The following is a 24,581-nucleotide window of genomic DNA, read 5'->3' on the forward strand; positions in this document are numbered from 1 at the left end:
AATCTGACGGAAAAAAAATGTTTATCAGGTCAAGATCTATCTGCCCTGAAATTTTCAGATGAATTGGTCAACCTTTTGTTGGGTTGCTGCCCCTGAATTGGTAATTTTTAGGAAATTTTGCTGTTTTTGGTTATTATCTTGAATATTATTATAGATAGAGATAAACTGTAAGCATCAATAATGTTCAGCAAAGTTAGATTTACAAATAAGTCTACATGACGAAATGGTCAGTTGACCCCTTTAGGAGTTATTGCCCTTTATAGTCAATTTTTAACCATTTTTCATAAATCTAAATAATCTTTTACAAAAATCTCCTCTGAAACTACTAGGCCACAATCTTCTTTTGGGTATCTAGTTTGTTTCAACCAAGATGGCCGCCACCGCTAAAATTAGAACATAGGGGTAAAATGCAGTTTTTGGCTTATAACTCTGAAACCAAAGCATTTAGAGCAAATCTGACAAGAAGTTAAATTGTTAATCAAGGCAATATCTATCTGCCCTGAATTTTTCAGATGAATTGGACAACTGGTTGTTGGGTTACTGCCCTCCAGTTCGTAATTTTTAAAGAAATTTTGCTGTTTTTGGTTATCTTGAATACTATTATAGATAGCGATAAACTGTTAACAGCAATAATGTTCAGCAAAGTAAGATCTACAAATAAGTCAACATGACCTAAATGGTCAATTGACCCTTAAGGAGATTTTGCCCTTGATAGTTAATTTTTAACAATTTTCATTAATTTTGTAAATTTACTCTGTTACTAATGGGCAAAGTTCGTTATAGATATAATTGTAAGAAGCAAGAACTTTCAGTTATGTAAGAACTTCAAACATATCACCATCACCAAAATACAGTTTTGTCATGAATCCATTTGTGTCCTTTGTTTAGTATGCACATAGACCAAGGTGAGCGACACAGGCTCTATCATGGGTTTGTTTCTTGTTAGTACTATCATGGGTTTGTTTCTTGTTAGTACTATCATGGGTTTGTTTTCTGTAAGTACTTTCATGGGTTTGTTTCTTTTTTAGTACTTTTATGGGTTTGTTTCCTGTTAGTCTATTATGTCTTTATTTCTTGTAAGTACTACATGGGTTTGATTCTTGTACTATCCTGCCATTGTTTCTTAACAGATTAAAAAAAATAATTATGTTTTGACACAACAGAAAACTTCTGTTTTTCTCTGACTTTTCCTATATCAATTTCAATTTTCTCTGACTTTTTTCTCTGCCCCCTATCGAATTTGTAAACAAAAATGTGTATTGAAAATTTTACGAGGTTGACATTTTGGAAAGCGGAAGATATCAAATTTGAACAGGAGGCACGGAAGAGTGTCTGAAAAGCAGGAGATTTTGACTCCCGCCTGAAGAATCACATGTATGTGACCAACGTCTTTGACAAGTTTTAAAAAACCCAGTGTCGATTATTTTTTAAAATTGTAATGTTTTTGATGTCAAGTGTTGTGTAAATTATAATAATTTCCTATATCTGATCTTTATGATGTCAAGTGTTGTGTAAGTAATAATAATTTCCTATAACTGATCTTTATGTAGGTTATTTATTTGATATATTTTCCTTTTTTGTTTGTTTTTTAGGCCTGCTAAAGACGAAAGTTGTACAGAATTAGAACTATCAGCTGTACGAGCCATGTCTGCTGTTCTATGTTGCGGTCCTGTATTTGACACCAATGGCCTCAATGATGATGGGTATATCTATCAGTGGTTGGATATGTTACTTAGTTCCCATGATGACAGAGTAGGTACTTCTAAATAGGATTTATTATGTGATGGATTATTAACACATTATATATTTGTAATGTTATATCAAGTCTTTTACTAATTGAGGGGCATGTGATACTTAATTTTTAGAGTTATTTTTACATTTTTTTTATCAAATTGATCTAATGATTTAATTAACAAATGATAATGTTAAAGCTGCTTGACTGAGGAGGAGTTTGCATCAATTGAGTTTTGTATTGTGTGATAATGATATGATTAGAGATGATGATGAGGTCAGGGATGACTCACAGTGTAAAGGTTTTGTTTATAAAGTAAATGGTGGATCAAATATTTTCATCTTATGGAATTCATCAGTGAAAATACTATCTGTTTAGGATACTTCTGTTTAAGAAACCTCAATAAAACAGTGTATGGTTATCATCAAATATGTTGTAGGTCAATTTTTTCAAAAAATTCCTTTTTTGCAACAATAAAAAAAATGCAACTCATATGCCAAAGTTCATTTCAAAACTTGCATGTACATGAAATGAAATAAAGAAGACAAACATGTTTGATATTGAACTGTATGTTCCTAGATGACTAATTTGCCTTTTGACACCCCTCAGATCAAGGAAGAGGTAAGACTAGCTATGTATGGTGTGCATTCAATGTCATTATTAGCTATTGCATTAGAATATGCTTGTTATGAACACCACATCAGTTAACATTAGAAATAATTTAGTTATTTGTTATGTTAACAACTTATTATTGCTTAATTTCAATATTATTTCTTTATTGAATGCATATTACGGAAATTGACACAATTTGCACACCATACCTTTTTGCATGTTAATTTGTATTTTTAGTATTTTTTTTCAGTTTGCTAGTGCTTTCTTACTTTGCCTCTCTTGACTATGTCCTTTGTGATACTTTAAGTGTGTTTATAAAAAAATTTGATTAAAGGCCAACTTTAGAATTGTAACATTATATAAATAACACATAGCTGAGAGGGTGATAGAGCAGATTGGTACCCCGTCGTCATCTGAATACTTTTAGTTTTGGCACTCTAACTTTAGTAAAAGTAAATAGAAATCTATGAAATTTTACCACAAGGTTTATGACCACAAAAGGAAGGTTGGGATTGATTTTGGGAGTTTTGGTTCCAACAGTTTAGGAATTTAAAAGGGCCAAAATAGGGCTGAAATAAGCATTATTCTTGGTTTTTGCACAATTACTTTAGTTTATGTAAATAGAAATCATTGAAATTTTAACACAAGGTTTATGACCACAAAAGGAAGGTTGATATTGATTTTGGGAGTTGAGGTCCAAACAGTTTAGGAATTAAGGGCCAAAAAAGGGCCAAATAAGCATTTTTCTTGGTTTTATCATCATTACTTTAGTATAAGTAAATAGAAATCTATGAAATTTAAACACAAGGTTAATGTCCATAAAAGGAAGGTTGGTATTGATTTTGTGAGTTTTGGTCCCAACAGTTTAGGAATAAGGGGCCCAAAGGGTTCAAAATTAAACTTTGTTTGATTTCATTAAAAATTGAATAATTGGGGTTCTTTGATATGCCGAATCTAACTTTGTATGTAGATTCTTAATTTTTGGTCCCGTTTTCAAATTGGTCTACATTAAAGTCCAAAGGGTCCAAAATTAAACTTAGTTTGATTTTAACAAAAATTGAATTCTTGGGGTTCTTTGATATGCTGAATCCAAATTTTTCTCATTTGAAATTTCATAAATAAAAAGAAAATTTCTTCAAACATTTTTTGGAGAGGATTAATATTCAACAGCATAGTGAATTGCTCAAAGGAAAAACAAAAATTTCAAGTTCATTAGACCACATTCATTCTGTGTCAGAAACCTATGCTGTGTCAACTATTTGATCAGAATCCAAATTTAGAGCTGAATCCAGCTTGAATGTTGTGTCCATACTTGCCCCAACCATTCAGGGTTCAACCTCTGCGGTCGTATAAAGCTGCGCCCTGCAGACCACCTGGTTTTAATTTAGTACCGGTATATTTTTATACGACCGCAAATTTTGAAAAAATTTTCGTCGTATATTGCTATCAGGTTGGCGTCGTCGTCGTCGTCGTCCGAATACTTTTAGTTTTCGCACTCTAACTTATGTAAAAGTGAATAGAAATCTATGAAATTTTAACACAAGGTTTATGACCATAAAAGGAAGGCTGGTATTGATTTTGGGAGTTTTGGTCCCAATATTTTAGGAATTAGGGGCCAAAAAGGGCCCAAATAAGCATTTTCTTGGTTTTCGCACTATAACTTTAGTTTAAGTTAATAGAAATCTATGAAATTTTGACACAAGGTTTATGACCACAAAAGAAAGGTTGGGATTGATTTTGGGAGTTTTGGTTTCAACAGTTTAGGAATAAGGGGCCAAAAAAGGGCCCAAATAAGCATTATTCTTGGTTTTCGCACAATAACTTTAGTTAAAGTAAATAGAAATCAATGAAATTTAAACACAATGTTTATGACCACAAAAGGAAGGTTGGTATTGATTTTGGGAGTTTTGGTCCCAACAGTTTAGGAAAAAGGGGCCTAAAGGGTCCAAAATTAAACTTTATTTGATTTCATCAAAATTGAATAATTGGGGTTCTTTAATATGCCGAATCTAACTGTGTATGTAGATTCTTAATTTTTGGTCCCGTTTTCAAATTGGTCTACATTAAGGTCCAAAAGGTCCAAAATTAAACTTAGTTTGATTTTAACAAAAATTGAAACCTTGGGGTTCTTTGATATGCTGAATCTAAAAATGTACTTAGATTTTTGATTATTGGCCCAGTTTTCAAGTTGGCCCAAATCGAGGTCCAAAATTAAACATTGTTTGATTTCATCAAAAATTGAATAATTGGGGTTCTTTGATATGCCAAATCTAACTGTGTATGTAGATTCTGAATTTTTGGTCCAGTTTTAAAATTGGTCTAAATTAAAGTGCAAAGGGTCCAAAATTAAACTAAGTTTGATTTTAACAAAAATCAAATTCTTAGGCCTCTTTGATATGCTGAATCTAAACATGTACTTAGATTTTTGATTATGGGCCCAGTTTTCAAATTGGTCCAAATCAGGATCTAAAATTATTATATTAAGTATTGTGCAATAGCAAGTCTTTTCAATTGCACAGTATTGTGCAATGGCAAGAAATATCTAATTTCACAATATTGTGAAATAGCAAATTTTTTTTTAATTAAGAGTTATCTTTCTTTGTCCAGTAAAGTAAGCAAGAAATATCTGCAAGAATTTTTTTTAATTGGAGTTATCTTTCTTTGTCCAGAATCAACTTAAATCTTTGTTGTATACAATATACAATGTATATTCACTTTTTACTACCAACTGATAAATTTAAATAATCTTTACCATTCAGTGATAATAAGCAGTTTTTTTACATCTTAATATTTTATGATGTATTTATATGAGTAGTAATTGTTGCAAACTCCATTAGAATATTTTAATTGAAATTAGTTTTGGAATAAGGGAAAGGGGGATGTGATTAAAAAATTGGGTTCAATTTTTCTCATTTGAAATTTCATAAATAAAAAGAAAATTTCTTCAAACATTTTTTTGAGAGGATTAATATTCAACAGCATAGTGAATTGCTCTAAGAGAAAACAAAAATTTTAAGTTCATTTGAATACATTCATTCTGTGTCAGAAACCTATGCTGTGTCAACTATTTAATCACAATCCAAATTTAGAGCGGAATCCAGCTTGAATGTTGTGTCCATACTTGCCCCAACTGTTCAGGGTTCAACCTCTGCGGTCGTATAAAGCTACGCCCTGCGGAGCATCTGGTGTTATTTGAGAAAACAATTTTGAAATTTTTTTGCAGTCGTTTTTGTATGAATGCTGCAAAAATAAGATCCTAGTCTTATTTATGTAAACAATGAATACAATTTTTGGGAGGTGGGGGGGGGGGGGGGGGGGGGGGGCTTGTTATCTATGTAAAAACAAAACCTGACTTAACAGAAGAGGTATGATTGATAATGAGAAAAATATCTACCAACACACAATGTCAACCACTACAGATTATCATATGTCCTTCAACAATGAGTAAAATAACCTTACTTTATTTCTAGCTTATAAAGGATTCAGATAGCAAAAAATGAAAAGAAAACCAAGGTCTTATTTATGCTAATAACTACTGATGTACAGGGTCATTGTTTGGGAAAGGCACAAAAAAAATAAACATGTTTGGGAGTGTTCAAAACTTCCCCTATCCTAGGACAGTGGTGTATCAGTACAACATAAGAAAAACTGTTGAAATTCGTAGAAAAGGGATTGACTCATCTGATCAGCATAGCACATAAAGTCAGATCAAAGCCAACTTTCTGCATATATGTCAATTTAGTCCCAGCTTTTATATACACACAGTTCCATCAACCAGTATCTTTTTATATACACACAGTTCCATCAACCAGTATCTTTTTATATACACACAGTTCCATCAACCAGTATCTTTTTATATACACACAGTTCCATCAACCAGTATCTTTTTATATACACACAGTTCCATCAACCAGTATCTTTTTATATACACACAGTTCCGTCAACCAGTATCTTTTTATATACACACAGTTCCGTCAACCAGTATCTTTTTATATACACACAGTTCCGTCAACCAGTATCTTTTTATATACACACAGTTCCATCAACCAGTATCTTTTTATATACACACAGTTCCATCAACCAGTATCTTTTTATATACACACAGTTCCATCAACCAGTATCTTTTTATATACACACAGTTCCATCAACCAGTATTTTTTTTATATACACACAGTTCCATCAACCAGTATCTTTGGACTTGATCACATCCTCAGAGGACATTCTCTTTAATCAAACAAACAAAATCAATCATTTCAATTACAATATTTGTAAATCATCTTTTTTTAAGTAAGCATAAATCATGGTGTAAAACATTTGAAAAGATAAAAAAATATTTGACAATCTTAAAATAGCAATAGTATGAAATACAATACTGTGTTTATGCAATTAAAAATTATACTCTCACGCTATCCTCAGCAATTAGATGCCCCTGCCGTAAGCATTGAATGTTAGTTACCCTTGTCTCTTTCCAACCCTCTTTCTATTATGTATGTCCCCAAAGTTTGTTTCCGTTCTCTCCTTTAGCTTGCCTCAACAAAATGTTATGAAACTTATTCATGTTGCTTGTTACCACATAACCCAGATCAAGATAAAAATTTGGAGGGATGACTTTTACTGTTCATGAGTTATGCCCCTTTATAAACATAAAACTTGAGTATGCCTCAACCAATTGTTATGAAACTTATACACAATGCTTATTACTACAAAACACAGATCACATTCTCCATCTATTGTTTTTGTTTTTAAATGTCAATATGAAATTGTTTAATGTGAAAATTTGACAGATGTTACTTTGAGAGAAGACTTTATCCGTTAATTTTGATAGCAAAGCAGACGAGTTTGTTTGATGATTTGGAATGTGAATTTATTTGACTGTTTTTCAAATGGTTTGACTGATAGATATATAGTCTGTTTGGATGATCATATTGCACCATTATTTTATTTCTTACTTTATGTATCATTGATATTTTTTGTATATCTAAATATATAACCCGCATGATACCTCATGTGTCTTTTAAGAGACAAATCTTTGTGCAAATGATGATTAACTATAATTTTATTCTGATCATTTACATAAATTCTGTCCTAAATAATTATAAAGATAAGGAGATATGGTATAATTGACAATGAAACAACTATCAATCAAAGTTCAAAATGAAGAGGATGTATGCATCCGTTTGGCCTTCAACAATGAGTAAAAAACATAACTGTATGGTTGGCTATAAATTCCCCTACATGAAAAATATTAAACAAGTCAATTGAGAAAACTAAACCCAGAATCTACAACAAAACAGTTTACGGAAAAAACAAATATGTCTAAAATAAACCAACAACAACCACTGAACTTCAAGTTCCTGACTTTGTTCAGGCACTTAAACAATTTGGTGGGGTTAAACATGTTTGTGAGTGCTTTACCTTCACCTAACTGAGGACAGTTGCTTAGCAGTACATAAGCAGTGCATGTAAAATAAGACTTGTGTATGAATTTGTATTGATGACTGAAGTACAAGATAATGTCATAAGTAAACAACATTAGATATACAATAGTGCCGCGTTATGTTAAAGTATTCTTCTGTGCATGATTTCAGACATGTACAGGTACATCTATATAGGTATTTTCTCACTGATGTTATCAAATTTAAAAATAAGGAGATGCTTGCCAATGAGACAGCTATCAACCTGTGTGGGACGCCATGACTGCCTTATGTTGATAATTAGCATTATATGCAGTGGTCACAACATTTTATGCAGTGGTCACACCATTATATGCAGTGCTCACAATATTATATGCTGTGCTCACAATATTATAGTAAGTAAGTAAGTAAGTAAATAGTTTATTATAGTGTCACGATCCAATATACATCATCATATACAATATAAAAAAATCTTTAAAACCATATTAGATCCCTGCCTTTAAGACATACGAGACACTTTCATCCTTTTCAAACTAAAAAATATATACTATAATGTAAAAGAAATATTTAAATAATAAAACTTTTCATGATACTAAAAATTCTTTAAAAAACAACTTTTCATGTACTAAAAATTCGTTTAAAAAAACTCTTTTTAAAAGTCCATTTATACAATCAATAGTGATTACAAATTTACAAACTAATCTTCCTACGTTTAAACATAAGATGTAATGTCTTGGCTAATAAAACCTGAGCATGATCACAGTTCATAATAAAATAAAAATTTTCAGAGTTATAAGCATTAAAATAATTATTCAAAACATAAATATAATTAAAAAGTTCTTCTCTTATATCTGAATAAAAATTACAGTCTATTAAAAAATGTTGTTCTGTCTCTATAAAATTGTCATTGCAAAAAAGACAAAGTCTATCACATAATGGAGTGGTCGGCTTGGTGAAACGTCCGGTCTCAACCGCAAGCGGCAGCGATCCACATCGAAAGTTTGATAAAATTCGTCGATGGTCACGAAAGTTGATTGTTTTAACAAATGAACTAGTTTTGCAATTGTTTTTGAACCTTCTGAATGTTCTAAGCTTGTTTCCATTTACTGAATTTGTATCGTCAAAAACATCAAATAACCATTTATCTTTATCTATAGCTGTTAATTTGTCTTGAGCCATTCGTAGCTTTTGTTTGGTTGGTATGTTGGAATTGATTAAAAAGTTCAATTCTGATTTTCTCAGTAAAGCTAATACACGTGAATGCCAAGATCGTTGTTTTGTCTTACTAGTTTCATGGATAGTCCGAACTATTCTATCATCCTCTAAATTAGAAAGTTTGAAAAACAATCTCATAACTTCAATGTTCTGTTTTGTTTTAACTGTTGTCCATCCCATATCTCCACGAACGGCTAGATTGGTGGAGTTTTTAAAGGCCCCTAAAAAGTATCTACAAGCCCTATTTTGCACAGTTTCTAGTTGTTTATGTTCCGATATACTAGTACCCCAGATACTTGATCCGTACAACAATACAGGTTGAACAAGGTTTTCATATAATTTTTCGTATATATCAAAGTCCATTCCTCCACAGGCTATAAATTTAGTATAAAGTGCCGACAAAGCTTGACTGGCCGATTTTCTTACTTCTCTAACCGTAAACTTCCAGTCTTGGTGTTCATCTATCCACATTCCAAGATATCTATATTTGCTGTCGTATTTTACAACGGTATTTCCACATGTAAAATCAAAGTTAGATCGAGGTGAGGATCCACATCTGAAATGCACTACACCAGTTTTGTCAAAATTTAAACATAATCTCCATTTCAAACACCATATATAAACAATATTTAACATTTGCTGAAGTGATTCTTCGTCGGGGGCCAATAGAACAATGTCATCTGCGAATAATAATATCGAAATCATACTATCTGCATTAATTAGTATACCCAAATTTAAAGAGTTGATTTCTTCTGCCAGATTGTTACATAAACTGAGAACAAAGTCGGAGATAATTTACATCCTTGTTTCACACCCAAATTAACGTTAAACATATCTGTGATGTACCCATTGATTTTAACTGCATAACGAACATCTAAGTACAATGACTGTAACCCTTTCAAGAACTTTCCATTTATACCAAGTGCCATCAGTTTATACCACAACATTTCTCTGTTCACGGTGTCAAAGGCCTTTTTTGCGTCGATGAAGCACGCAAAAGTCGACTTACGTTCAATTTTCCTATTATTTATAAGAGTTGTTTAAGCGTAAAGATGTTCCATACAGCCACGATCCTTCCTGAAACCGTTTTGCTTGTCAGCAAGAATTTTGTTGTCTTCTAACCAAGATGACAATCGAACATTAAGAATATATTTTACAAGGAATTGACATAAGAGTTATTCCTCTATTTCCAAGAGGATCACGGTTGTCTTTATCTGGTTTTAAAATCGGATTAATTAAGATTTGGTTCCAAGTCTCTGGTACAACTCGGTTATCGAATGCAAATTTTACGATCCTGAGTATCATATCAACACATGAATTGTTGCGGAGAAATTCTGCGCATATCTGGTCTAACCCGGTGGACTTGTTCAACTTTGCACGATAAACAGATTTTTCTACGTCCTCATATGAAATATCAGAGTTTAATGTGTCCGAGTTATTCTCAATATTGTTCACTAGGTCATGATCTACTTGTTGTTGAATAAATGATAGAAATCCCTCATCGTATTCCCCGTCGCTAGTGTTAAACAAATGTTCATATTCATTTTTCCAGGTTTCATAAACAACATTTATATCCTTGCTGATATTGCCATTAGGTAGACGAGCTTCCATTGGTATTTTGTCATGTCTTTCTTTCGCTATTCCTAGTTTTCCTATTTTTCGCCAAAAATCCCTCGTATTACTTTCCTTCGATAGATCAAAAAGTTCTTTTTGTTGACGCAATTGATAATTACGCTTTTCCTTTCGCAAAAGTTTATCAAAATCATTTCTGGCTGTTACGAAGTGTTCTCTAAGACGTTTTTTCTTCGGTCCACATATCTTACACTTTAGCCAAACTTTCTCTTGTTCACATGCGTTCTCCCAATGTTCTTGAAGGTTTTTGTTCCAGTATGGTTTATATTTTGACTTTCTACTAGTTATTTTACGCTGGTCATCATGTGCACTCTTGTGTCCTATTTTTGAGATAACTTCACTATTAATCAATTGAAATAAATCACTATATGCTTAGTCAACGTCTCGTCTTTCTGCAAGTGCATTTTCTATTTTGTTTATAGTTTGTTCAATTTTTTCTCGAGCATTGTCATCATTTAAGAAATCGTTAGGAATTTGATAAGATTTTGGTTTATTTGGAATTCGTTTTAAATTTGTTGGATATTCTAACAAGGTATTATGAGGTACAGATGCTTCCCTTTTTATTACTGCCTGTAGCACTGAATGATCTGGTATTTGGCTGCACTCTTGAAGATCTAAGGAATCAGTTATATCAGACATGGTTTTCACATTGAAGTCTATTCGTGAGTTGTGAATATATAGTCAACTACCGATTTACCACGTTTTGAGATGCATGTAAATTATATGCAGAGCACAAATCATTATTAGCAGTGCTAACAATATTATATGCAGTGCTCACAACATTATATGAAGTGCTCACAACATTATACGCAGTGGTCCCAACATTATATGCAGTTGTTGGGACATTATATGCAGTGGTCACATTATACCTTTTTTGTTGATGAAGGTGATGATCAGTTATGATGATGTTTGATGTATGTGATGGTGGTTCAGATTCGATAAACTTCAGATTTTTTAGCGGAAATTACCAAATCCATACCTGGCAATGCTCAGCAAACAAAACTGAAACAGTTATTAAAGTCATGTTATCATTAAGGCAGTATACAATATTTAAAACTGATTGAAATAAAGAAATTAAAAAGAATGATCAATTTACCACAAATTTATTCCACACCAGGGCATTTTTAACTTATTTTGATGATCAGTTTCATCATATTCACAACTTAATATGTATGTACTTTAAGTATTTAATTAATTCCTTTGCCAAGGGCAGCTAGATACGACTATAGAGGTCAAACCCTGAACTGTTCGGACAAAAATGGACACAAAAATTCACACTTGATACAGGTCTGAATTTGGATTGGAATTAAATATTTAACACATAATAGGTTTCTTATACAGAATAACTGTAGACAAAGAACTTAGAATTGGTTAAATATTTAGAATTTATATTTAATTTTAAGCATATGTGGCCTTAGAGGACTTAGTTTTACATAGAATCCTATGGGAATTACATACAAATGTCTTCCTTTGGAGAACCACTGAATGGAATAAAACCAAACATAAAATTGAGAATGGAAATGGGGAATGTGTCAAAGAGACAACTACCCGACCAAATAAAAAAACAACAGCAGAAGGTCACCAACAGGTCTTCAATGTAGCAAGAAATTCCCGCACCCGGAGGCGTCCTTCAGCTGGCCCCTAAACAAATATATACTAGTTCAGTGATAATGAACGCCATACTAATTTCCAAATTGTACACAAGAAACTAAAATTTAAATAATACAAGACTAACAAAGGCCAGAGGCTCCAGACTTGGGACAGGCGCAAAAATGCGGCTGGGTTAAACATGTTTGTGAGATCTCAACCCTCTCCCTATACCTCTAACCAATGTAGAAAAGTAAAAGCATATCAATACGCACATTAAAATTCAGTTCAAGAGAAGTCTGAGTCTGATGTCAGAAGATGTAACCAAAGAAAATAAACAAAATGACAATAATACATAAATAACAACAGACTACTAGCAGTTAACTGACATTCCAGCTCCAGACTTCAATTAAACTGACTGAAAGATTATGATTTCATCATATGAACATCAGGCACAATCTTTCCCGTAAGGGGTTTAGTATCATACCATCATAACATATATGAGAAGAACATAACCCGTGTCATGCCAACAACTGTTTTTAGAATAAATGTGTTCAGTTCCGACGCAAAGACCTTATCAGTGACTCAATATTAACGCCAAAATATGCAATCTTTAATGACTTGACAACAGTATCGTAATTATATCCCTTCTTAATAAGTCTATTCAAAGGTTTTGTAAGTTTATGAGGTGAATACTGACACCTTTGTGCTTTATAAAGAATATTTCCATAAAAAATTGGATGTGAAATACCTGAACGTATAAGAAGTCTGCATGTTGAGCTATATTTACGAATGATGTCTTTATACCGATGATAAAATTTAGTAAATGTTTTGACTAGTTTGTGATATCGAAAACCCTGGTGTAATAATTTTTCAGTAATACATAAATTTCTCTCGTTAAAATCTAAAACATTGTTACATACACGAGCGAATCGTACAAGTTGAGATATATAAACACCGTAAGATGGTGACAAGGGAACGTCACCATCTAAAAACGGATAATTAACGATAGGAAATGAAAAATCATCCCTTTTATCATAAATTTTAGTATTCAGCTTTCCGTTAGTGATATAGATATCAAGATCGAGGAAAGGGCAGTGGTCATTGTTAGTATTAGCTTTATTTAAAGTAAGTTCACCAGGATAAATTTCATTAATATACATACTGAAGTCATCATTATTGAGAGCCAAAATATCATCCAAATATCTAAAAGTATTATTAAATTTGTTTATCAGATGTTGTTTTGATGGGTCTTTGCTTCTTTTTGTCATAAATTGTAACTCATAACAATACAAAAAGAGGTCCGCAATAAGTGGTGCACAGTTAGTCCCCATTGGAATTCCGATAATCTGACGATATATACGGAATCCCCAAAGCGAACAAAAATGTTATCTAGTAAAAATTCAAGGGCATATATAGTATCAAAGCATGTCCAATTAACATAGTTTTTTGTTTATTGCTACTAAAAAATGACCTAAAAGAGTTTGAACATATATATTCACATTCTGATTTTTTGAATGCCCATTTAATTAGGTGTGTGATTTTTTTCTTAATGAGAATGTGGGGCAATGTGGTATACAGGGTAGAAAAATCAAAACTTTGAACAGATTCAAAATTACCAATATAAGCATGCAATTTATCAAGTACTTCCAACGAGTTCTTGACACTCCAAAAGTAATTTATTCCACTATTTTCGAAGGCCTTATTTGAACAATTTATTATAAGGTTTTTAATTGTACCAAGTGTGCTGGTAAGAATAATAGACAATTTAGTAGTTGAACAATGGCTTGAAGACGAAATAAATCTATATTTGTAAGGGGTTTTGTGTAATACGTATTGAATACGTATATCAACTATCTTCATTACTGAATTAAAAAAAGAGTCCAAAGATTTTTTGTCAGCTTTTTCCTGTTTTATCCATTTCATACAGTAAGTATGGAGTGAGTCGTGGATGATATTACGACACTCATTCCAATTAATAATTGACGGGGGACGATATTTAGGTCCTTTACTGAGAAATGATTTTAACTCTCTGTCTTGAACGATGTTAAGATCTCCTGTTATAACATGGGAAATGGGTCCATAAATATATTCGGAATTACTGCAATTACATGAAGTAGGTGTATTTTCACTGATATTAACATCTTTACACAATTGACTATAATTAAACACAAATTTCCGGGTAGATTTCTTGTAAATATAACAAATAAGAGGTAGCTCAGTATTGTCAAAATATCCAGGAATTTGTTCTTTAACAGAATGGTCGTTAAATATACCGGCAATATCAAAATCAAAGCCTTTATTGACATACTTAATTTTAATAAAATGTTTTTTATGATCTTCAGGGCGATCAATTTTGGGAAATAATTTAGAATAACAATATGCCATAATAATTTGAACAGTTTCATACTTAGGACTGCTATATGAAATTGTGTTGCAATCATCCAAAATTTTATTTAACTTATTAACCGGTAATGTACAGAGTTTTGTTAACAGATAATGTCTGCCGTTGTTTTTTGAAATAGAAATTAGGTCTGAAATATTGGTATGATTGGCCCGAAATTTTCTTTGATTACGATTTGTTCTACAACGGTGAGAACGGTTTTTACAAACAGTTTTAGAAACAATATAGCATGAATGTTCCTTATGAGGTGTTGACCAACTGTTGTTACTTTGTAGCTGATCCATCATCCAAGATGGCTGTCCACCAGGGACTTAGTTTAACATAGGACCCTATGGGAAATACATACAAATAAAATTAAGAATGGGAATGGGAAATGTGTCAAATAGACAACAACCCGACCATAGGACAGACAACAGCAGAAGGTCACCAACAGGTCTTTAATGCAGCAAGAAATTCCCACACCAGGAGGCGCCAATGTAACCGAAGAGCATGAATTTCATTTCAAAATTACCTGTCTCCACCGGGACTTGAACCCGGGACCTCTGTGTTACAAGGCAGCGCGCTAACGAACTGAGCTAAAGAAGTACTTCCTGTGGGCCAAGATGACATGAGATACCATGATACTTTCGATACTTGTCAGTGTCCAAAATGTTCATTCACGAAATATTTTAAACACGGTATTTATTTTCTCTTCAACTGGAGGAAGGTAGGAAACCTTTAAAACTGGGATTATAGTACGCCCATTTGGAGGCACACATATATGGATCTGATGCATGTCTGAAGAATACCGATAAAAGCATAGCATAGAAATTGCTGCCTCTTGTGTGTATTGATTTTACTTTCCGCGTCACGTAGATACAAGTAGTAATATTTATGGTTGCCATTTTCAAAACGAAGTTTTTGATTTATCGATAAAAATTCAGTACACTTTAATTCAAGCTGTATGTTATCAAAATAGAAGAGCTCAAAGTTTCAAAAGCATCTTTCTATTATTAGTTTTCAAACACCAGTACTACATTATCTAGAAGTAGGACACACTTCCTAAAGTAAGATCGTCTGTCTCACCAGAATTTAAGGCAGATGCCTTAAGAAAGTTTATTGCTATAGCAAGCTATAGCAAACTTTCCAAAAAATTGGAATAATTGATGTAAAGCGTAATATGGCACTTAGGTCTTATAGAAAGACTAACAGAACTAGTTCTATCATTCACCTCTTAGTTTCATCTTTTCCTCAGAATGGACTTCCAATAAATTAATAAAATTATGTCTGTTCAATTGCAGACAATAGCAGGCATTATTTTTTTCTGAAGTAATGATTTTCAATCGAATTGCCTTGATAACATGACTTCAACAACTGTTTCAATTTGTTTGCGGGGCACTTTCAATTATGACTGTATTCAGTATTTTCCAATAAAAAAAATTGAAGTTTACCGAATCTGAACAACCGCCATCACATACATAAAACATCATCATCACTGATCATCACCTTCATCAACAAAAAACATATAATGTTATGACCACTGCATATTATGTCCTGACAACTGCATATAATGTTTGGACCTCTGCGTATAATGTTGTGAGCACTGCATATGATGACGTGAGCACTGCTTATAATGTTTTGAGCACTGCGTATAATGTTGTGAGCACTGCATATGATGTTGTGAGCACTGCATATGATGTTGTGAGCACTGCATATGATGCTGTGAGCACTGTGTATAATGTTTGGACCTCTGCGTATAATGTTGTGAGCACTGCATATGATGCTGTGAGCACTGCTTATAATGTTTTGAGCACTGCGTATAATGTTTAGATTACTGCATATGATGTTGTGAGCACTGCATATGATGCTGTGAGCACTGCGTATAATGTTTTGAGCACTGCGTATAATGTTGTGATCACTGCATATGATGTTGTGAGCACTGCATATGATGCTGTGAGCACTGTGTATGATGCTGTGAGCGCTGCATATAATGGTGTGAGCACTGCATATAATGTTTTAAGCACTGCATATTATGGTGTGAACACTGCATATAATGCTGATCATCAACATATTAAAGCCAGTTATGGTGTTCAATAAAGCTGAGTCCAAATTATGTGGATGTAAGCAACCATACTGTAAGAAGTATACTGCATAGTCAGTTATGAAAGGCCCTGACATAACAAAATATGGAACAACTCAAACTAGAAAACCAATTACTGTGGTTTCATTAATACTTGTTGGGTTGGACACTAATTTTTTGGGGTACAGAGGAAACAAATTTAAGTGTTCAACTTTATATTCCTTTTTATGCTTCCTAAAAATAAGGCTTCCCAGATATATTTTTAGAATATGATAATTTGCTCTCTGTCTGTCTGTCCATCTATCTGTCAGAGTGAGGCTTGATTTGAATGATACTTGAAAAAATAATAGTATTTTGATTGTTTTTAATACTTTCTTTTCATGCAGCGATTATGGAACAGTTATGTAAGTTGGTTTTTTGTACAATCAAAGTTTCCCTATTGTTGTCCAGATTCTCTATGACATGTCAAAATCCTCCAAAGCTGCAATTGTATTCACTTTTATTACTGCATCAGTTTTATCTATTACAGCAAATTATTTTTTCAGTTCATTGGTAAAGATTTAGTCATCATACTTTAAAATTTTTGTTTTACCTTTTCATCTTAAATATATTATTTGTACTTAGCTTCCCAATCTTTTGTTTACACATGTGCTGGTATTGTTCAGTAGAGTGATTACTATTAATATGATTGATCCATGTAAATAAGAACAAACTTTAAAATCAGTTTGAAAAGATATCTCAACAGAACAGCACAAAGCACAAAAATCTGGTTCAAAGCTTCAAAGCCAATTTTAAGGATGTACGCCTGTCATGTTTGGGATTTTTGTCAGATTTATGGAATCCTCTCATTTATGGAATCCTCTGGTTTTATCCATTTAAATGCCTTAAAAATATGCCCATTGACTCCCATTTTTCTTTTTATAACTCTTTTTATATGTAGAATTATAAGCCATCTTTAAAGTCTTACAAAATCTTTATTATTTTTTAATAGATTTTAAGAAAAATCAAGAGAGAATTTTTTCCTGCCTAAGTTTGAATGGCTGATATCTTGAAAACAAGCACATTGACCCATATTATATTTTTGTTTTTTTGGGTTCCTTTACTTAACCCCTATCAGTATATACTAGTGTCATGAAAAGCTTTTATTTTGAAACTAAGTAGCGAATGAATAAAACATCTTTTTTCACAGACTAATGAAATCGCATACTTTCAAAATGAAGAACTGACAATGATGTGAGATTTATAAGTATGAAATATGATAAGAATCTCTCAAATTTTATGATTTTGAAATTCATCCTTTGCAATACTGAAATCATTACCGATGTCATATGGTATTTTGATGTACTAGTATTATATATCTAGAAAATGGTTTAAATCAAGAAAATAATGTCATAGTTAATTGCTATGACAAGTGCAAAAAGAATACAATATTTTCTTACTGCTATTGATACCATAAAGCCATGAAGAATGAGGAGATGACACAACTATCCAACAGAGACCAACTGACATAGGTGTTAGCAACTGTATGTCACTGTATTGCCTTCAACAATATGCACCACCCATATCTGATGGCAAAATGTAACACAATTCTATAAATGAGAAAACCAACCCTATTTGATGTACAAAAAACAACAAGCAAAAAACACATATACATGTATTTGATTTTGTTGTTTTGCTAAAGTCTGCATGCAACCTTATGGAAAATTTGAGTTTGTTGAACATTTAAATTCATGGATCACCTGTTCCACAAAATCCATAAAAAATTGTATCCAATGAATAATAATTAATCCTCCGTAAAAATTAAAAACCGTAGTTCACTGTACATCCTTTAGCAGTGTGCAAAACCCCTACCACATTGATGTTATTATAAAGAGAGAATGAGACTCACAGTAAACTATGTTGTCCTGTATAGAAAAGGGATTGTTTTAAAGAAATTTCCTCTTTCATACGACGGCAAAAATAAAAAAAATTTGGTCGTATATTCATATCACATTCTCATCGGCGTTGTCGTCATCGTCGTCATCGTTTCCAAAGATGGATGGTTTCTGGATAATAACTATTATTAAATAGAAATCAATAAAATTTTAACACAAGGGTTAGAACTTCTAAAGGAAGGTCGGGATTGATTTTTCGAGGTTATGGTCCCAACTGTTTAGGAATTAGGGGCTAAAAGAAGAGGGGGCCTCAACAAGCATTTTTATAGTTTTTAGACAACAACTTGTGTTAAAGTTTATGAATCTCTCTGAAATTATACCACAATTTTTTATACAACAGAAGGATGGTTAGGATTGGCTATGGGGAGTTATGACCCAAAACATATAGAAATTATAGGCAAAAAATGGGGAAATACACAATTTTTTTTTCTTGTTAAAGGACAATAAAGACAATTTAAAAGCAGTCTAAGAGAGGTAATCCATCCCAATTCAAAATAACAATGTTTGATTACCTCCCTTACACTGACAGTGTAACACTGTTCTTAAATTATGTATTAAGAAATGATAATTTACTTGAGGTGACTAGCTGTCAATTTATTTCTAAAAGTAACTATTCATTAATATTAATTTTAGCCATGTCATTATATATTTTAAGTGTTGTATGATGTATTTAAAAGGGTTATTATGGTTTCAAACTTAATTAAAATTTGCATTTAGATTATGACTAATAACATGAGGGAATGAATTTTTATACGACCGCAAATTTTGAAAAAATTTTCGTCGTATATTGCTATCACGTTGGCGTCGTCGTCGTCCGAATACTTTTAGTTTTCGCACTCTAACTTTAGTAAAAGTGAATATAAATCTATAAAATTTTATCACAAGGTTTATGACCACAAAAGGAAGGTTGGTATTGATTTTGGGAGTTTTGGTCCCAACATTTTAGGAATTAGGGGCCAAAAAGGGCCCAAATAAGCATTTTCTTGGTTTTCGCACTATAACTTTAGTTTAAGTTAATAGAAATCTATGAAATTTTGACACAAGGTTTATGACCACAAAAGAAAGGTTGGGATTGATTTTGGGAGTTTTGGTTTCAACAGTGTAGGAATAAGGGGCCAAAAAAGGGCCCAAATAAGCATTATTCTTGGTTTTCACACAATAACTTTAGTTTAAGTAAATAGAAAATAATGAAATTTGAACACAATGTTTATGACCACAAAAGGAAGGTTGGTATTGATTTTGGGAGTTTAGATCCCAACATTTTAAGAATAAGGGGCCAAAAAGGGACCCAAATAAACATTTTCTTGGTTTTCGCACCATAACTTTAGTATAAGTAAATAGAAATCTATGAAATTTAAACACAAGGTTTATGACCATAAAAGGAAGGTTGGTAATGATTTTGGGAGTTTTGGTCCCAACAGTTTAGGAATAAGGGGCCCAAAAGGTCCAAAATTAAACTTTGTTTGATTTCATCAAAATTGAATAATTGGGGTTCTTTGATATGCCGAATCTAACTGTGTATGTAGATTTTTAACTTTTGGTCCCGTTTTCAAATTGGTCTACATTAAGGTCAAAAGGGTCCAAAATTAAACTTAGTTTGATTTTAACAAAAATTGAAATCTTGGGGTTCTTTGATATGCTGAATCCAAACATGTACTTAGATTTTTGATTATGGGCCCAGTTTTCAAGTTGGTCCAAATCAGGATCTAAAATTATTATATTAAGTTTTGTGCAATAGCAAGTCTTTTCAATTGCACAGTATTGCGCGATGGCAAGAAATATCTTATTGCAAAATATTGTGAAATAGCAATTTTGTTTTTAATCAGAGTTATCTTTCTTTGTCCAGAATAGTAAGCAAGAAATATCTAATTGTAAGAATTTTTTTTATTTGGAGTTATCTTTCTTTGTCCAGAATCAACTTAAATCTTTGTTATATATACAATATACAATGTATATTCACTTTTTACTACCAACTGATAAATTAAAATAATCTTTACCATTCAGTGATAACAAGCAGTTTTTTTACATCTTAATATTTTATGATGTATTTAAATGAGTAGTAATTTTTGCAAACTCCATTAGAAATTTTAATTGAGATTAGTTTTGGAATAAGGGAAAGGGGATGTGATTAAAAAAAATGGGTTCAATTTTCTCATTTGAAATTTCATAAATAAAAAGAAAATTTCTTCAAACATTTTTTTGAGAGGAATAATATTCAACAGCATAGTGAATTGCTCTAAGAGAAAACAAAAATTTTAATTTCATTAGAACACATTCATTCTGTGTCAGAAACCTATGCTGTGTCAACTATTTAATCACAATCCAAATTTAGAGCTGAATCCAGCTTGAATGTTATGTCCATACTTGCCCCAACCGTTCAGGGTTCAACCTCTGCGGTCGTATAAAGCTACGCCCTGCGGAGCATCTGGTTGTATATTAGCGAGTTATGGATGTGTCTATGGGCCACTTGATAAACCTCAGAATCATGATTCTCAGAAATTCTCCAAATTTTTCACCATTTAAACAGTTGGTTAGGTGTGTGTAGTATTAAATTAAACTGGGAATAGTTTATTGATATACAATGAACTAGAACAAACTGATTATTTCTGAACGCTTATCATTTTATATTTATGTTACTGAATTTCAATCATGCCGCAGGAGCATATGTCGGAAAGCATGAAGAAAATTAAGAAAACTATCTGTTAAAAAACAAAGTTGTGGGACAGAAAGAAAGGTTTTCTTTGTAAAAAAAAAGTGTTCATTTTCATGAATAGATAATAGCAGACAAAAGAAATAGTCATTGTAATGTTAAAAATGAGACTGGAAGAAAAAAATGAGACTGGATATATTCCTAATAGTTATAGAATGTGAATAAAATTGTAACGTATACGTGAATTATGTCTAAAGGATTTGATCAGTCATTACATTTATTAAAAGTATTATGTAATGTAGAGCATCAATGAACAGAGCAGTGTACCTATACAAAAAAGTAAAATCACAAAAATACTGAACTCAGAGGAAAATCAATACGGAAAGTCCATAATCACATGGCAAAATCAAATAGCAAAACGCTACAAAAACGAATAGACAAGACCTGTCATATTCCTGACTTGGTACAGGCATTTTCAAATGTAGAAAATGGTGGATTAAACCTGGTTCTATAGCGCTAACCCTCTCTCTTTAAAAACAGTCTCATCAAATTCCGTTATATTTACATGATGCGTTAAATAAACAGTCACAATTAATAAAATAGTCAAAATATGGGTACATCAGTCATGTCATAAAATTTGTATAAGTCACATATATTTGTCGTTCAATGTGCATACAAACAGTTTTAAAATTTACATAGGCAATGTAAGCATACAGAGTTAAAAAATCAAAAGTATGTCAGAACAAATTACAGAAATAGACCGAGATTTAAACTAGTCCAAAAGTTATAGGTAGAATTTATGAGAATCCAAAAATAGTTAATTCCACTACGCGATTGAATGATTTTGACGTTTGTGGTTCAACGTATATAGTAATTCATAATAGAAATATATCATAATGACATATAATAGACCAAAATAATACTGACAGGATCTTTTAAAGTACAGAGTCATGTAATAAGAACAAAAGAAATACAAAGAGTCGCATATACAAAACAAACCACCAAAAAATGAAAGCCAATACACACACATTGACGAGATGTATAAGTACCGAGCCACGTCAAACAGATATCACATAAAACCATTCGACAGTAAAAGTAATATTAATAATAGAACAAAGACAAATGAAAGAACAGTAAAACATGTTGTTAAGATGATAAACAACATCAGTACGCAGAATCTATACATCAAGACCATCGTGTATTATTTGAGAAGTTGATACGGAATATTTATCAACAAGGTCTTGGAACCTTCCGATGAACTTTTTTAGAAAAAGGACGAGACGTTCTTTGACATACCCCTGGTTCATCAACTTTCTACTCAGACACTGATGACGTTTTACACAGTCTGAGTAGGAGCTGCAAGCTCTTGAATATCAAATAAGTTGGGAAATACAAGTTGGCTAAATAGGCAGCTTCATTTTAAATAGTTGTGAATGGTTAAATACTTGCATGTTTTCAATTCACAAGGATTTTAAATCCTTGCATTTCACAAAAAAAAAGATTTGTTTTTACAATAATCATAACAAATCTTATTACTACTATCATAATTACAATTATTTATACTGTTTAAAAAGTTAGTGGGTATTATAAGTTTCTGTTTGTATTTAGCATAATATATTCATATAATGGAATGTAGGTACACAGATATTTGAAACAATATAAACTCCTTAATTACATCAGACAAGTACGGAACAGATTTAGTGTGATTAGTTTATTTCGGGATGTATATGGGCATTTGAGTGCTAATACTGAATTGTTTTCTGTTTATCCACTGATAAAGAGGCAAGAAAAAGAAGTGACCTCGACACAAATATTCCATATTTAATGTTTTTTGCCTTCTGACTGACTTGACTCTAGAAAGAGGAAAACTGTCATGTCAAAGTGAACTACAGAGACATGTTTACAATGAGCTGTTAGGCCAGTATTAGTAACATGCAACACAGTCACACAGAGACTCTAAAATAATGAGATCTTTATTTCAATTATGTAACATTTTGTAGGTGATTTCTAGCTCTTTTCATTTTGGTATGACACTTTACTTTGACAAAACTAATTCACTGAAATTATATTTTATTTTTACAGATCTATGATTTAGCTAAAGAAACTGTGGTTTTACTTTTGGATTTTAACCCTGATACCCAGGGGTTATTAGACTGGGTCATTGACAGATGTTATACAGGTGCTAATGAAGTGGCCGATGGATGCTTTAATGCCCTTGCAGCAGTCTTCCAAACTAGAGAATATCCATGTGACCATGTAGCCATGTTGAATCTTGCATTACTGAATGTTGGCAGTCCAAGGATGCAGACCCATGACACAGCAGTACAGTTGCTCCATCTTTTAGACACACGTTTTTTCCAAGAAGAGCCAATATTTACCTGTGATCCTTCAGAAGAACACCACCAGCGACTGCCTCTACATGACATCTACTTATCTGTCTCCTATTGTCACTCACAAATATATCTTTCAGACCAATTAGCAAGACTTCACCCAGACCTAACCATGCCTATTTTTTCAGGTAATACTGATTTATAACAACTTTTTTCATTAATTTAATATAAATTGATATACTATAAATTCAGAAATTATTGAGTGCATTTATTATAAGGATTTTGTCATTTTAGACTACCGGTACTTAAACATTGCAATAATATCTGAATTTACCATAAATAAAAATGATCTGTTGCCTTGTTTTATATCAGGTACAAGATTAGTTAGTCACCCATCAGAATACTTTTTTTTGTTGTTCTTTTCAAGTAGTAAGGACTTGGAATTTGACTGTTAAAATGTTTCATGGAATAACATACCAAATATTTAGAATTGATCTGAAAATTTTGTGCCTACCATTGGATTTTTGTACGCCCGTCAACATTTTGACAGGAAGTATTATGGTTCACAAATGTCCGATGTCAGTCCGTCTGTCGTACTGTCCGTTGTTCAGTCTATCCATCTGTCCGGTGTCCATCCTTCTGTCGTACCATCCGTCGTTCCGTCTATCCATCTGTCAGGCGTAAACATGTCGCACTGTTACTTGAGAACAACTTATCCAAATTTCATGAAACTTAGTATAGTTTTTGTATGATGGTCAAATGATCTGTATACTTTTTGGTGAAAATAAATTTAAAACTTTTTGAGTTACGGCACTTTGTAACTAAAAAAGGGGGGTGTTTTTTCACATGTTGCACTGTATCTCAAAAGCAATTTTTGATTATTGCTGTAAACTTTACACACTTTTTAGTTATATTAATCTTAAGATCTCTATACTTTTTTGTGATGATTCAAAATTTCATTTTTGAGTTATTGAGTATTTTGTAAAAAAGGGGGAGTTTGTTTTTTTTGCAT

General features: G+C 32.3%; 1 protein-coding gene across 6 annotated transcripts in view; it reads left to right on the forward strand.

The window, feature by feature from the left end:
- The window catches only part of LOC134695720 (protein furry homolog-like), a 399,195-nt gene that overhangs the window by 147,048 nt on the left and 227,566 nt on the right, over positions 1-24,581 (forward strand). For all 6 annotated transcript variants that reach the window (XM_063557102.1, XM_063557101.1, XM_063557100.1 and 3 more), the window contains exons 28-29: positions 1,593-1,752; positions 23,322-23,757. In XM_063557102.1, coding sequence (XP_063413172.1) covers positions 1,593-1,752; positions 23,322-23,757 — 596 coding nt within the window. The remainder of the gene's footprint in view (positions 1-1,592; positions 1,753-23,321; positions 23,758-24,581) is intronic.

The sequence above is a fragment of the Mytilus trossulus genome, chromosome 14 (assembly GCF_036588685.1).
Source record: "Mytilus trossulus isolate FHL-02 chromosome 14, PNRI_Mtr1.1.1.hap1, whole genome shotgun sequence".
NCBI classification, from domain to species: Eukaryota; Metazoa; Mollusca; class Bivalvia; order Mytilida; family Mytilidae; genus Mytilus; species Mytilus trossulus.